This window comes from Copadichromis virginalis, linkage group LG17 (genome assembly GCF_057382275.1).
Source record: "Copadichromis virginalis isolate Kocher_CV1m ecotype Utaka linkage group LG17, C_Virginalis_male_GT1.1, whole genome shotgun sequence".
Classification (NCBI taxonomy): Eukaryota; Metazoa; Chordata; class Actinopteri; order Cichliformes; family Cichlidae; genus Copadichromis; species Copadichromis virginalis.
In genome coordinates this window covers 40,209,172-40,225,042 of record NC_140634.1, presented here as the reverse complement: position 1 = coordinate 40,225,042, position 15,871 = coordinate 40,209,172, and the positions used below count along the sequence as shown (strand labels likewise).

The window sequence follows — 15,871 nt, the reverse complement described above, 5'->3', positions numbered from 1 at the left end:
CTATAACCTAATCTAACCAGTAACAAGCTGCACACACTCCAGGCTTCCTGCGTGCGATGGCGCCACACACATTTCTGCAGGATGACTGAAGTTAGACGGGCGCATTTATTCAGTCTTTACTGCAGTTTCTGCTCGTGTAACTATTCTGCATTTCCCTCTGCTCTCCTCATCTCACAGCGAGCCAGCTTCACTGTTAATAACGACTTCTGTTTCTTAACATGATCACCGAGTCAGCCAAACTATCACTGAAGAAATGCGTCTTACACTGCTGCTGTTACACACCCGCAAACACCCGTAAAACACACAAACATTACAACACACCTGTGTAATGAAAGCGCAGGCTTTGTTAGGAGCAGCAAGGCTTTCTTTAAACATCCAATCCTGCTGCAGCTACAATCAGCACCGCCGCCTCCATAACCTTTCAGCTTTCCTCGAATTGGTTTTATTATCATAAAAAGACGACATTCACGTACATGCTCCTTTTTTTCAGAGAAACAATTGAAACCATATTGTCCTTCACAGTGAGCAAAGTGTGTAAAAGAACCCGTAAACCTTTCATCGCTCGCAGTATTAAAGTTTTACACTCCGTCATACACGCGACGCAGCACTTCGGCTTATCAGCAGCTCTGAGCATATTCTCTGGCTTCTCAGGTGATATGCATGTGTGTAGTTATGCGTCACGCTCTATATTATGTCGTGTGTAAAACAGGCCAGAAGAGACATTTTTCACTGGCTGGAAACCTTTTCAGATGCAAAGAGCTCGACCACACGAGCGTGAGCGCAGGATGAGCCGAGCTCTTTCTCAAAGATCACAGGGACACAAAACACAGATTAACCTGGGAGACACAGAGACAAAGAGACAGAGACACAGAGACAAAGAGACACAGAGACACAGAGACACAGAGACAAAGAGACAAAGAGACACAGAGACAAAGAGACACAGGGACACAGGGACAAAGACAAAAAGAGACACAGAGACAAAGAGACACAGAGACACAGAGACAAAGACACAAAGAGACACAGAGACACAGGGACACAGAGACACAGAGACAAAGACACAAAGAGACACAGAGACACAGGGACAAAGAGACACAGGGACAAAGAGACAAAGAGACAAAGGGACACAGAGACAAAGAGACACAGAGACACAGGGACAAAGAGACACAGGGACACAGAGACAAAGACACAAAGAGACAAAGAGACAAAGAGACACAGGGACACAGGGACACAGAGACACAGAGACAAAGACACAAAGAGACACAGAGACAAAGAGACACAGGGACAAAGGGACACAGAGACAAAGGGACACAGGGACACAGAGACACAGAGACAAAGACACAAAGAGACACAGACACAAAGAGACACAGAGACAAAGAGACACAGGGACAAAGAGACAAAGAGACAAAGGGACACAGAGACAAAGAGACACAGAGACACAGGGACACAGAGACACAGGGACACAGGGACACAGAGACACAGAGACAAAGGGACACAGAGACACAGGGACACAGGGACACAGAGACACAGGACAAAGAGACACAGGGACAAAGAGACAGAGACACAGGGACACAGGGACAAAGAGACACAGGGACACAGAGACACAGGGACACAGAGACACAGGGACACAGGGACACAGGGACACAGAGACAAAGACACAAAGAGACACAGAGACAAAGAGACACAGAGACAAAGAGACACAGGGACACAGAGACAAAGGGACACAGGGACACAGAGACAAAGAGACACAGGGACACAGAGACACAGAGACACAGAGACAAAGGGACACAGGGACACAGAGACAAAGACACAAAGAGACACAGAGACACAGGGACACAGAGACACAGAGACAAAGACACAAAGAGACACAGAGACAAAGAGCCACAGGGACAAAGAGACAAAGAGACAAAGGGACACAGAGACAAAGAGACACAGAGACAAAGGGACACAGAGACAAAGGGACACAGAGACAAAGACACAAAGAGACACAGAGACAAAGAGACACAGGGACAAAGAGACAAAGAGACAAAGGGACACAGAGACAAAGAGACACAGAGACACAGGGACACAGAGACACAGGGACACAGGGACACAGGGACACAGAGACACAGGGACACAGGGACAAAGAGACAGAGACACAGGGACACAGGGACACAGAGACAAAGAGACACAGAGACACAGGGACACAGAGACACAGAGACAAAGGGACACAGGGACACAGAGACAAAGACACAAAGAGACACAGAGACACAGGGACACAGAGACACAGAGACAAAGACACAAAGAGACACAGAGACAAAGAGCCACAGGGACAAAGAGACAAAGGGACACAGAGACAAAGGGACACAGAGACAAAGGGACACAGAGACAAAGGGACACAGAGACACAGAGACAAAGACACAAAGAGACAAAGAGACACAGGGACAAAGAGACAAAGAGACAAAGGGACACAGGGACACAGAGACACAGGGACACAGGGACACAGAGACACAGAGACACAGGGACAAAGAGACAGAGACACAGGGACACAGGGACAAAGAGACACAGGGACAAAGAGACAGAGACACAGGGACACAGGGACAAAGAGACACAGGGACACAGAGACACAGGGACACAGAGACACAGGGACACAGGGACACAGAGACAAAGACACAAAGAGACACAGAGACAAAGAGACACAGGGACACAGGGACACAGAGACACAGGGACACAGAGACACAGGGACACAGAGACACAGAGACACAGGGACACAGAGACAAAGGGACACAGGGACACAGAGACACAGGGACACAGAGACAAAGGGACACAGGGACACAGAGACAAAGGGACACAGAGACACAGAGACAAAGGGACACAGAGACACAGGGACACAGGGACACAGAGACACAGAGACAAAGGGACACAGAGACAAAGAGACACAGGGACACAGAGACAAAGAGACACTGGGACACAGAGACAAAGAGACACTGGGACACAGAGACAAAGAGACACTGGGACACAGGGACACAGGGACACAGGGACAAAGAGACACAGGGACACAGAGACACAGGGACACAGGGACACAGAGACAAAGGGACACAGAGACACAGAGACACAGGGACACAGAGACACAGAGACAAAGGGACACAGGGACACAGAGACAAAGAGACACAGGGACACAGAGACAAAGAGACACAGGGACACAGAGACAAAGAGACACAGGGACACAGAGACAAAGAGACACTGGGACACAGAGACAAAGAGACACAGGGACACGAGCGCTGAGAAAGACGAGCAGGCCGAAGGAGGACCACGTGGGCGGGGCAATCAGGACGAGACTGGTGTGTATGGTGACACTGGGATGAAAATAACCTCCCCGTCCTATCACCACACAGCAAGGAGTAAACTGACCTGTATGCCAGACAATACTCCATTACACGTAACACAAGTACTCCATTACATGGTCAGCTGGGCCCTGGCCTCACCCTCACGTTGGTTCAATTCTGCTCACATGTTTGTGTAACAGCACTTTGAAATATAGCCGACTGAAACATAAAGACAAAACAATAAATGATTTGTAATTATTACTGTTCCATAACTGAGTGCAGGCTTACATGCTGGCATTCCCAGTGAAACATGCCTCCTGTTTTTTATTATTTAAGGAATTTCAGGGACGGGTCTGTTTAGCAAGCTCGCACGAGCTGCATCACCTTGCTGAGTAACACACACTGTACCCACTGGACTCCAAGGTGAATCATCAAACTGTAGATATTAGAGGGTCGACTCCAGTCAAGGGAAAAGCAATTTAAGATTCCTGCGCTGCAGCAAAATGGTCCCAGGCCCACTTTTAGATTCCTGACCTGAATCGCTGCTGCAGAAAATGGAATTGGTCCCAAACCTCGGACTACAAGAACGGAAGAAGGGTGAAGTCCACTTACAAGAAGGAGCAGCCGAGGAAATGAGGACGACAGCAGCTGGACATTTGAGCCACAGAGAAAAAAAATAGGGCACGTAATTCAATGAAGCGCGTGAAGGAAACACACACACGTCTCATTGATTCCAAATTAAGATCAGTAATTGAAACAAAGTGACTGTCACGAAGCAGCACTGACTGACAAACCTCAAATATCTGACACACTTTCAGAGGAACAAACACCAACATGTTCACACACGTGTTTACACCATTTAACGCACGGAAAGAAAAAGGCATTTTCAGTAATAGCGGCATTTTCCTCCTCTGTACATGACGCAGGACGGTTAAAAAAATAAAATAAAGATAAGAAAGCGACAACAGAAAAGAAAAACAGCTACAGCAGCAGGTGACTTCAAACGTTCCTGTTCTAAAAACTGCAGTAACCAACAGTCATTAGAAACATGAGGCCAAACTGTTGTAGATGTTTTAAAAACTACAAGACATCAGAACAGACCTACCACTGGTCTGGGAGCTCGGCGAGGTCTGGAATGGGCAACCAAGCACGCCAAGGCGTCCTCCTCACCCGGTCGGTCGACTACGTGAGCATCGTACGCCACCATGATAGACACCTCCTGCATCATCTTGACTCCCGCTTGCTCCCGGCAGCAAGGAGGAGGAAAAGCGGGAGAGTGCAGCCGACAGGTTTTGTTCCTGGCAGTGAGGAGGCGGCGAGCGGCTGCCTGCGAGTCCCTCAGGAGCCGAGCCCCGCCCAGTGAGAGGAGGAGAGGTGGGGGCAGCGAGAGAGCAGTACAACACACCTGTTTGTTTCTCTCTGTAACGCTAGAAGTGTGTGACAGAGGACGATGAGTTTGCTTTTTCTTCCCCTCCACTGAGTGAGTACTTCCCTGTTGCTGCCTCCTCTCTTCTCTCATTTGTGCCTCTCTCGCTATCGCTGCCTGTCCTCATCTATCTGCAGCTCTTTTCAGGCTGCACATTTCTGTTTCCTGCAGCTGGTAACAAAAATACAGATAAAGGCTCGTTCACACATCTGCACTGCTTACGTGAGAGGTTAGGGGACATAGGAAGGAAGTTGTCAGATCAACCACAGTGACATGACTGTCTGTGTTGCACATCGCTCCAACAGCACAACCCAGGAAGTGAAGTGACAGCAAATACAGAGCTGTCCTGGAAGATGCCCGAACACGCTTAATGTTCTCTGAAAGGACCCAGAGCTGAACTCTGCACGAGAAACCCACATAGGCACGAACAAGCTCCTGCTTTTCTTTTTCTTTAAGCGTCTTTGGAGCTTCAGAGTCTACAGTTTGCCTTCTATCAGTTATTCTCTCAGTCTTATCCACTCAATGAAGCAATAGCCAGAGCTAAACGGTTACTTTTACTGAAAAACACTCATTTAAATCCTGGTGTCAAATTACTCTTTCACTCCTTTATAAGTCAACAAAGTTAAAGTTTAAGTGAAATGAAGTAGTTAAAAGTTAATATTTGCTAGCTAACCAGCCAGGACTACAGACGGGTCTGCGTTTCACTCCAACTGAATAAGTAACCGACGCCAAGGCACTGAGGATGAGACCGAACAGAGCTGACCAATGGGAACGATGGGTTTGGCTGGTCCAGTGACCGGACTGCTGTGGTGCAGATGTTTCCATTTTCCCTGATTACATAACCAGCGGTCCCCAGCCCCCGGTACTGGTCTGCGGGTCGTTTGGTACCGGTCCGTGAGAGTTGAAGCTCGAGTGTGACATTTATGTTTTTCAGGGTTTTTATTGTTAACTCAGTTTTGCTGGGTCTTTTCCTGTGTGTTGGGAATAAATCTTCTTTTTGTGGTACTGGTTTTATTTTGTTGTATTTATCTGCGACACCTTAAAGGCCGTGAAACGTCAGCATAACTGTGACGGTCCCCTCAGACATGAGCTGGGCAGCACAAAGCACAGTAGTGAGTCTGCAGCCACACGCTGCACAGTAACGAGGCAGGTTATGTAGGCAAAGTTGGTCTTTGTGATCCACCCAGGAGTTTAGCATAAAACCACAGGCTCTGTCATGCTTTTCTGCACTTCAGCCACAGTGGAAAGCTGCCAGTCATGGATGGGCCTCCCCAGACATCAGCATTACTGAAGCAGTGTGGGACCGTCCTGACAGAGAACCGAACAAAAAGGCGACCAGCATCCAAAGAAGAGCTCCGACGGTCCTTCAACGAGGCTGCAGAACGTTTCCTGAACACTACAGCAGCTGTGCTAAAGGATTCAAACACTAAACACGGGCCTTCAGGTGCACACGCTCCAGTGAACTGCTACATTTACTATTTACCGAGACAAACCCCTTTAATACGGTTATAATGTAATAATAATGTAATAATAACGTAATAATTCTTCACTCATCCTTTCTTTGACAAGCTACAGCTGTCTCTATAAATGATTCTGCCCTTTTACACAAACACAGCCTTCTCCTCTCTTCCTCTCAGTTCATTAAAGTTTTGCTTTCTTAGTAACTCCAGCTGCGCTCCGATGAACGTTTAAGAAGGCTAGAAATGTAAATTCCTGATCCCCAGAAAGGCTGAGCCACCCTACTACCCCGTTGTGTTCATCAAGCCGAGGTGCCGGGGAATTCTTTCCCCGTTTTAAGCAGCTTATAGAATTTGGTTGATCCGATTTAAACGTCGGCAGAAAAAATTGAGAAGGGGGGGTGGTGAAGAGAAAGAAGTGCTGGGGGGCCGTTCTGCCCATTAGCTAAAGCGGTGCTAGCATGTCGTCCCCACAAAGATGGCTACTAGGTCCAACGGCCTTTCGTTTACATATCAAATGGTTTAACTTCTCATGAGTGGAAAATCAGATATGTTCAGAGTGGCTGCTTCCTTCTCTCATCTTTGATCTCGCCTGTTAGAAACATGACTAACAGACGGTCACAGTCATCAGTGAGCGTGTGGGACGGCTGAGAGCGTAACAAGTCCATAGATTAGTGGAAGGTTTGGTTTTCGACACGACTGGCATAACCAAACGTGGCCTGGCATGCCCGGTTACGAGATTTCATGTGGCGTGTGTGACGTGACATATTCAAGCTTGTGTAACATGTGACCTGTGGGTCAGCTGGTGGGAGTGGGCAGCAAGACTCCTTTCTCCTCTTACGGTTTTCTTTGAGGCCCTTTTTGTGTTAATCTGCTCACACCTCTGTCCACGGGGAGGAAAAGAAAATGTGGAACAACTCGAGAAGGGCTGAGAAAAGTTTCTCTGCTATGACGTTTATATCACAGATATAAGTCACTACTTTCATGTTTTGGTTCCTCACTGCTCCCAAAAAGCTGAATTCTCCGTTTCCATCTTCAGTCTCAACTGTAAGGCCAACGTGAACAACTTCAGCACGTTCTGCACGATAACGAGTCCGTGAGCCTAACATTCCAAAGTAAGCACAAACGCTCGTTCGATCACGGCGGTGAGTTTGTGTTTTTGTTTGAGCAAAGTGCCAAAAAAAGAAAGTCTGTGCTCAGCTCGTCAACGCAAGAAACAACGCAGGAGCGAGAGAACGGCGAGGTACGATGAAGGAACGAGCAGAACGAGGCGCAAAGTGTTTCTGCTCATCCTTTCAGACAGACGATAACTCCTCTTCCTCCTCACATGTGAATCGGGACACTGATGGGAACCACACACTCTGTCAAAGTTTTTACAGCCTTCCCTCGACGCCTGTTTAACAGTCACTTCGTACCACAGAACACGTCTATGCTGTTTAGTTGTTCAAATTTACTCCAGTTTTGAAGTAAACAGGTTGTGTGGGTGCACAGAACCAAAATACTACTAAAGCCACCAATGCAGAAGACTCCTGAGCCGCAACACAGGATATCCTGTATGACGACAAACACAGAAGCACACGAGAATCATAAGAGAACAGCATCTTATCAACGTGGCCTCGAGCCGACTCGCTCGGGATAAGAAAATGTAAAATATTACAGTACGTATCACTGAGACGCAGGGGAGAGGAGGGTGGGTGATTATCTCTTCCATCTTTTTTCTCCTTCCTTCCTCTGTCGTAACACAAACCGCTGACACAAGTACACACAGCATCGCACACACCGTGTACCGTTCTTTGGTCTCTGGTGAGCTCGGCAAATTCCCTGAATGCCAGCGGCCGCTTTAAGGTCAGTAGGAGGATCGTAACGGCATCAGGAAGTATTTTAGGGAAAACACGGCCTGGACCGCCATCCATAGAAACCGTGTTGTAGGTGATGGATTCACAGAGCAGAGGAAAACAAATGCACAATAAAGACTTTTACAGAAGACTAAAGAAGCAAAGATAAACGTATATGGTACAGAAACTGCACTGTGTTTAACCTCTCTGGCCTGGTGCTCCAGATACTTCCACCTACTGCACATCACTTCATTAGAGCGTTCTGACTGACAGCACAGGGCTCAGTTCCTTCCTGCTTCACAGTGAGTGATGCTTTTTACATTTCAGGATGGCTTTCAATACCCAGAATGAGACAACGTAATCACTAATGTTCCTTAAAGTACAGCATTTAGTCACAGCTCACCTCTGCAGAGCGTGGTGCACGTGAAACACGAGTAACCCTGCTGTGGCACATGAATAAGCAGCTCAGCGAGTGCGATACCGCTGCAGGCCACCTGAGAGAGAGTGCACTGTGTACAAACCACGGGTGCTGCTGTGGTCCAGACTACCACAGGCTACAACCACATACAGCAGCCAGAACTGCACCTCTGACTCATCTGGCTCAGTGGATACAAGATTTACATGAATACCCTTGCATTATGTGCAAAGGCCTTGTGTGTTTGTACACACTTGCACAACTGTCTCTTACCTTGATGTTGCAGGCCTGCTCCATGAGCCTTCGGGCGTTCTCTGCAGCTCTGTATCGTTTGGGGAGCTGGACTCTGAAAAACTTGAGAGCCCCCTCGAAGTCTGCCTGCAACAGGTCCTCTTTAGACGTCTGGAAGGAGACGAGGAGGAGTGGGAGGAGAGAGAACAACAAGGGATAATTAATGAGACACAAACGTCTTAATGAGAGTTTTATACTCAAAGACTAAGAACCAGTGATAATACAGAGAAAACTGTAGTTACACACTTAACTTGTTGTAAGCATTCCCTTACGTGTTATAGCTCTTATTGTAAAACAATAGTTACACTGTAGTTTTATAAAATGATATTTCCTGTGCAGCCAGTTACTTTTAATCATCTCTAAGCAAAGGCTGAGAACTCTCAGTCCATCGGAGTCCTGCTGTGCTAATCCCATGCTGCTCTCCTCCTTCAGCACCTTGTTTATGCAGCAGCATGAGAACCATTTGTAACTCCCATATTTAAACCCTTCACCCCTTGAAATCCCTGATAGGAATGACCACTGAAGCTCTTTTCTGTCATTTTTCAAGCCTCTGATGGGAGACGAGAGGTGACACGTCCTCACGAAACTCAGCGGCTTTCTTTTCCAGTTCCTATTCTAATGGTCATCAAACCACGCGTTTACTGACACATACCGAGGCGTCGAACATCATCTTTATGGGGTAAAGAGATCACAGAGTATTTAATAACACAACAATACCGCCACCCTGTGGTGAGAAGATGCAAAGACACCAGAATCTGTGTCGAGCGTGTGCTTTGAGATCAGAGAGCGTTTTCCTTGTAAGATTATTTTTTGTTCCATTTCTGCAGACGGAATAAACGCGGAGGTGACATCAGGCAGCAAACAAACAGCTCGTGCTGTAAAGGAAATTTCAAGCAGTCAGCTGCATGTACGCAACATGACCAGCAAGGCATCACAGCGACAGATACAACTACTAAATGAATTCATAAACTGAGACTGCATTTTAAAAGGCACACGTTCCCATTTCCCCACAAACTCTTCCCCCATTAAAAACACTCTGGTCTAACTGGTCTAACAGTCAACCACCACTCCATCCCTGCATCGCTCTCTCACCGCCAGCAGCCTGGGGACGAAGAGCCGGTGTCCCATCCCAAGAAGGTCCATGACCCTGCAGAAAGAGTCTGGTGAGGCCTGACTGCCGTGGGCCCTCTCTTCCGTCTTTCCCTCGCCATCTTCCACTGCTTTGCAAACTGCTGGAAGGGGCAAATGTGGGGTCAGGACTGGTACAGGAGGAGGAGAGGGCGGTGGAGAGCGTGGAGGAGATGGAGGTGGGGTGGGACAGGGTGAGGGAGAGGGAGAGGGGTGGTCCCGCTCCGGGGCCAGGATGGAAGATGACTCCAGCGTGTCGTCTAGATGCCCAGGAGTTTCCTGCGTTGTTGGAGTAGACGAGGAGGAGCGTGGGAACCTCCGTTCTCAGCTCAGTGTCAAAAAGTGTTGAGGTTCTGGTGAATGAGGAGAGAGCAGCTGCTATTTGCACGCCGTGGCAGCCCGGCGTTCAGGAGGGCAGGTGGAAACGAATGGAAGACGAGCTCAATGAAACACAGCAACTCGGCAGCCGGCGCTTCGACGTCCAGGACACGTGACGTTCAGATCGATCCAGTTCATCCGGGCAACGCAGACTATCAACACGTGGACAAGACGTTGGCGGAGGCCGCTCAGCTTGTACCACTGTCAGAGCCCGGCGCCGGCCCTCCGGTGCGACGCAATCACAGTCAGGAAACGATGTGTTGGCGCTGCTTTCCACATAATGCTGAGTCTTTCAGCTACCTGCCAGACTTGCTTTGAAACCCAATCACACGACCCACTCTCATCTTCTTCCCCTGGCAAACTCCCTCTAACCAATTCCAATCCAGCGTACTGTTGCCTGGCAACAAAGCTGCTCAACACGTGGGGTGCTTCTCCAGCAAACGGCGGCACTGGATAAGAACGCCACCTTTTTGTATTTTTCCCTTCGCTGACTTCAAAGACACGGAGAAAATCTGGCTCCGGCTGCACGGCGGCGTGGCCTTAATGCTCGAGGCTCAGCGCGTGAGCGATGACACATCAAAGCAGTCGATACGTTTGTACCCACTTTGCAAATGGAGCTTCGCCGAGGTCTGATTTCTCTGAAATGACCGTGAAATAAACAGCACTGATCTCTTTGTGTGCCCTCCACGCCTGGACAGGCGGTCCTAGCGAAAAAGCAGAAAAGGACGAGATGTGGTCCGTTTGGAACGTGGCGCATTTGTGCCCGCAGGAGACGATGCGCTGCGTGTTTGAGTTAGAGTACGGCTGAGCGGATGCTGAACTCACTGACTCACACGCAAACCAGTGATGCATGAAAACCAAGATGGAAAAATGGAACAGAACAGAAAGTGTGTGACGACAGCCTCCTTCAGCTCTTCACCGGTGTAAGACTTTCAATTCTGCACAAATCCAAACCACAGCAAGCAGCAGCCTAGTTCACAGCGCGAGCCTGGACTCCTGCTTCTGCCCTCAGCAGATTTCTATCAGCAGGAGCAGCCGTGCATCCGGTCTGTATTTGTCAGTAGATTTTTGAGCTCAGGAGCTGCCTCCTTTAGGTAGAAAGTCCTTTCTCGTTGCTCTGAACAGCACCGACTCACTGAACGAGGGTACGAGTGGGTGTTGGATCTGCAGGAGTCTCTGCCTTGGCCAGCAGCTGGGACCAGGCAACGCAATGAAGCCACGCCACAGTGTTTCCAACCCTCAACCTCTCTGTACTTGTGATGCTAGGAGCTAATAGCTATCAGTAGCAGGGGCGGCTCCGTTGCAGAGGTCTGGCTGGTGGACGGAGGTAGCGTGTTGGACAGATACATATCCAACCAGAGAAAAGGAGGAGGTAGAGGTAGTGGAGCAGGAGGTAAAGAAGATGGGGAACGAGGAAGTGAGTGAAAGTAAAGGCTCCGAGCAGGCATCCACGGCAGGAAAGGATAAAGAGCAAAAAGAGCAAAACATAAAATCACAGACACACACAGCTTTTCTCCTTCAGGTCCAGATCGCTAACGTTATCTCTTATGCCCCTGCTGTGATGTGGATGTGGCGACTAAGCCGGAGAGGGAGGGAGGGAGGCGAACACAGATGGAGGGAGGGGTGATGAGAGCGAGGAAGAGTGCAGGATGGATGGAGGGAGGAGGAGGGAGCCTCTGGGGAGAATGCCGTCATGCCCGGCCAATTAGAAAGAGGCAGTGGAAGCCCCTACCACACTCCTCCCTCCTCACATCCTCGTTTGTTCTCCATTTCCAACCATCGTATCCACCGCATCTTTCTCTCTGACACAGAATAACTGATGACCAGCACACAGAGGAGGAGGGCTTTTCAGAAACCAGCCATCCTTAATTTTAACCAGAGAAAAAATAAAAGCACAGCCATTGCCTCATTAGTATCTGAAAGCTTCTTATTACTGTCATCATAATCATTGTTATTATTGTTATTCAACTATATGAGTGCAAGTTAATTTATTTATTCTAGTATTTTAAATGCAGACCTTATTCGTTTGTGTGGACTGATCGATAATAAACACGGGTAACTAATCGGTAAAAGTAAAATATTGATCATGGCATAAGAAGTTCAAACGCAGCCATGAAGTTTCTTCTGGGATCACAGGAAAGATAAAGAAAAGAGAGAAAACTTTCCTGGTTGTTCCATCATTTTATCACACGCTTGTGTAAAATTCAGCCCTTTCACACTCCGGCTGTGTAAAAAAGAGGAAAGAAGGTGAGGCTGTTTATGCCAGACTTCATCTGTTTACCTGGAAACTGTCAGCCAGTGTAATTACGAGCCAGCTAACAGAGATTTGTTGTCACAAAATGAAAAACTTGTACCTGAACAGTACTGAGAACAGAGGAGGTCCCATCAAATTACTGCCCACACTGAACAGCCAGACACAGGCGTGCTCTATGACACAGTCATCCCACCAAAACTCACTGATCTATCCCACCACAAACAGAGAAAATAACAACAAGTAGTAATTCTTCACCCCTGTGCTTGGACAACAAAAACATGCAAACCATTTGGTATTTAAAAAAGCAAAAAATAAAAAAAGAAGCCCCAAATTTTAACCAATTTAAAATCAACCAAACATGTTATTAACTAGCATACTAGGTAATAATACTAATCCCTTAAATCAAAGACAAACAGTTTCCTGGTCTGTACGTGGACAGTCTGTGACCCAGCCGTCTGGTTCCTGTGATTGAGAACGAAAATGATTAAATATGTAACTTTTGTCTCCCCCTTCTGGCAGTAAGTGTGATTACACAAACACTGTCGATCGTGCTGTTGAAGAAAACCTGCAGCTTTTCTTCTCTCTTGTTTTTTTAAATCTGGAATATCCTTACATTTTTCACCCATGGACTCCATGACACTCAAGCCAACTGCATCTCACCCCGTCTCTGGTAAACCAATGAATGAATGAATCAAACCAACCCATCCGATAAAATACAAAAGCATCAACAGCTCATCTAAAACTCTGCTACATTTCAAATGACCACAAATTGTTTAGCTCAGTGTGGTTTTTCTCCTCTGTCAAATCTGCAGCCTTTACTGTAAGAACTCAATAATAATAATAATAATAATAATAATAATAATAATAATAATAATAATAATAATGGATTGCATTTATATAGCGCTTTTCGGGGCCCTCAAAGCGCTTTACAATGCCACTATTCATTCACTCTCACATTCACACACTGGTGGAGACAGCTACAGCTGTAGCCACAGCTGCCCTGGGGCAGACTGACAGAAGCGAGGCTGCCATATCGCACCATCGACCCCTCTGACCAACACCAGTAGGTGGTAGGTGAAGCGTCTTACCCAAGGACACGACGGCAGAGACTGTTGTCTCGAGACTAACCATTTGCTTTCTATGGACAAACCACATGAAGTGTATGCAACTAATGCAACCAGCTTCCTCTCTTCCAGATGCAGTTTGTGATTTGACCACTAGGAGGGGACAGATGTAAACAAATGCCTCTTGTTGCAATCCGGCCTGCATGTGCTTTGATTTGCACTTTGGGCTTCCTACATGTGCAGAGACTGATTTAAACACAGATGTACAAAGAAAGTGAGGACTAACCTTGAGCAGGGCGAGGGCTACGTTGAAGATGATGTTCAGTCCCTGAAAGAGAAGAACTATTTGTGAAAACAGAAACAATAGAAACAGCTACATTCATTTGCATGTGTCGTTGTTAAAAGCCACTTTAGCAATTTTAAACTTGATGCTGCACTTTGGAGCTGTAAAAATGAAAATCTGCAAACAGCGAACAGAGTCACATTTTTCTGAAACAATACTTCAATCTCGAGTTCTGCAAGAATCACTGCCACAGTAAACAAAAAGAAACCGTCGGCTCCACTTCTCAGCTTTTGCTCAGGTCAGGATAACCTCAGCTTCTTATTTTCTATTTTTCATACCCACACCTTTATAAACACACGATCACAGTGATGGATGCTCTGTTCACAAGCACAAGTACAGTTTAACTGTTCATCATAGCAATGCTGGACATGCAATTACAGGATCAAACAAACAAATATCTACTGTGTGACAAGCTTCTGCCGTTTTACTATCAATCAAGGAGCGCCAACACAACTTTATAAATATTTTCACAGACGAGCAGATGTGTGAGCTGAACATGGTCTTTTACAATTAGCTTATCAGTATTTATTTAGCGATGCCACAGAGCACCTTTCAATTCAGCATAAAATTTGTAGGAAACACAAATTTCCTTTTATCGTCTGATGAGTACTCTACGAATGATTCTGCAGCTGCAGCACAAAGAAACCGAAATACAAGCTTCACAGGGTAGAGCCAATCCAGAGGCGCAGAGTGCTGCTTAAAAACAAACGCCCCTTTCTTTTATATATAATGTGCATATTTTGTTGTATTATTTCGACCATTTCTTCATACAGTGCTTGTAATTTTGACCAAAAGAAAGAAAATGTAATGCGAATGCAAACTCTGCATGGGAACACCCATCTCCTTGGTCTCTGTGACAACCAGTTCACATGGCAACACAGAGCTAAAAATATCTGAGCAGCTCTAAAAATATCTGAAGAAAGAGAAAAGAGGGGGAGCTCTGCCTCCACACACCTATCTGTGCAGGCCTCAAGATGGCGCTAGAGTGCTGAGGCATGAGCAATGGCGTGTTTGGGAGGAGAGATTATCTCGAACTGTGTGTTCAAGCAGGGACAAGAGAGAAACATCCATAGACGGGGAGATACTAAACTGGGGAGAGAAGATCTATCTATCTATATCTAGAGAGATTATAGATATAGAGCGAGGGGAATGATCAGCATACATTTCTAAGGAGACCATCAAATAAAGACAGCAGCTGAGACAAAGAGAGTGATTCACAATGAGGGTCTGACAGTGACGAGGAACAATCACAAAGAAGAAGATTGTCAGAGTGAAACAAAAGAACAAAGAGTTTGTCCTGCTTTAAAACAGCGACGTACTTACAGGTTTACATACAAACAGAAAGAAAAAGAGAGCAAGAAAACAAAGATATAAAAAAAACACCACAGAAAAGTTTCAGGAAATGACAAAGTGTGAGTGCAACAAACAAAATGACAATACAAGAAAAAGATAATGGAAAGAAGAGAGGAGTGCGAGATGGTGAAAAGGATGAGGGGGGAGCATAATATCACAATGCTGCTTTAACAGGCAGATTGTCATCATGCGGCTCAATGGGTGAGAAAGACTTGGGAAACTTTTAATTGTTCTGCCTGAGGCTAACTGGGAGGCAGGAAAGGGGAGACTGGAAAAAAAGGAAGGGAAGAAGGAAGGAAGGCAGAGAGGGAGGAGGATGGAAGAAAGTTGATTTTGCATTTGATGCAATTACAGTGAGACAGTCGGTCAAAGCATTAGGAATGAAAACACTAAAATCCCACCGTCTTTATGTACTTTTATTTTTAAAATAGAGTCATTAAGTCAAATTGTAACCAAGGACGATGGCGTTGGTAACTGATAAGGTTACTTTGTGTTAAAAGTCAGAATGTGACACAGCAGGTCATACTCGCTGCACACTTACTGAATGACATGAGCAGTTCATTAGGATCTGCATGCATTAGATCAGGTGTTCCTCAGGGCTTTGTTATCAGCCCCATGCAGCCTT

The 15,871-nt window shown here is 46.7% G+C and overlaps 1 protein-coding gene across 3 annotated transcripts in view; it reads right to left on the bottom strand.

Moving 5' to 3' along the window:
* The window catches only part of rabgap1l (RAB GTPase activating protein 1-like), a 93,862-nt gene that overhangs the window by 10,144 nt on the left and 67,847 nt on the right, over nt 1-15,871 (bottom strand). For all 3 annotated transcript variants that reach the window (XM_085437231.1, XM_085437229.1, XM_085437230.1), the window contains exons 18-19: nt 13,837-13,878; nt 8,709-8,837 (exon numbers count right to left, since the gene is read on the bottom strand). In XM_085437231.1, the coding sequence (XP_085293357.1) occupies nt 8,709-8,837; nt 13,837-13,878 (171 nt within the window). The remainder of the gene's footprint in view (nt 1-8,708; nt 8,838-13,836; nt 13,879-15,871) is intronic.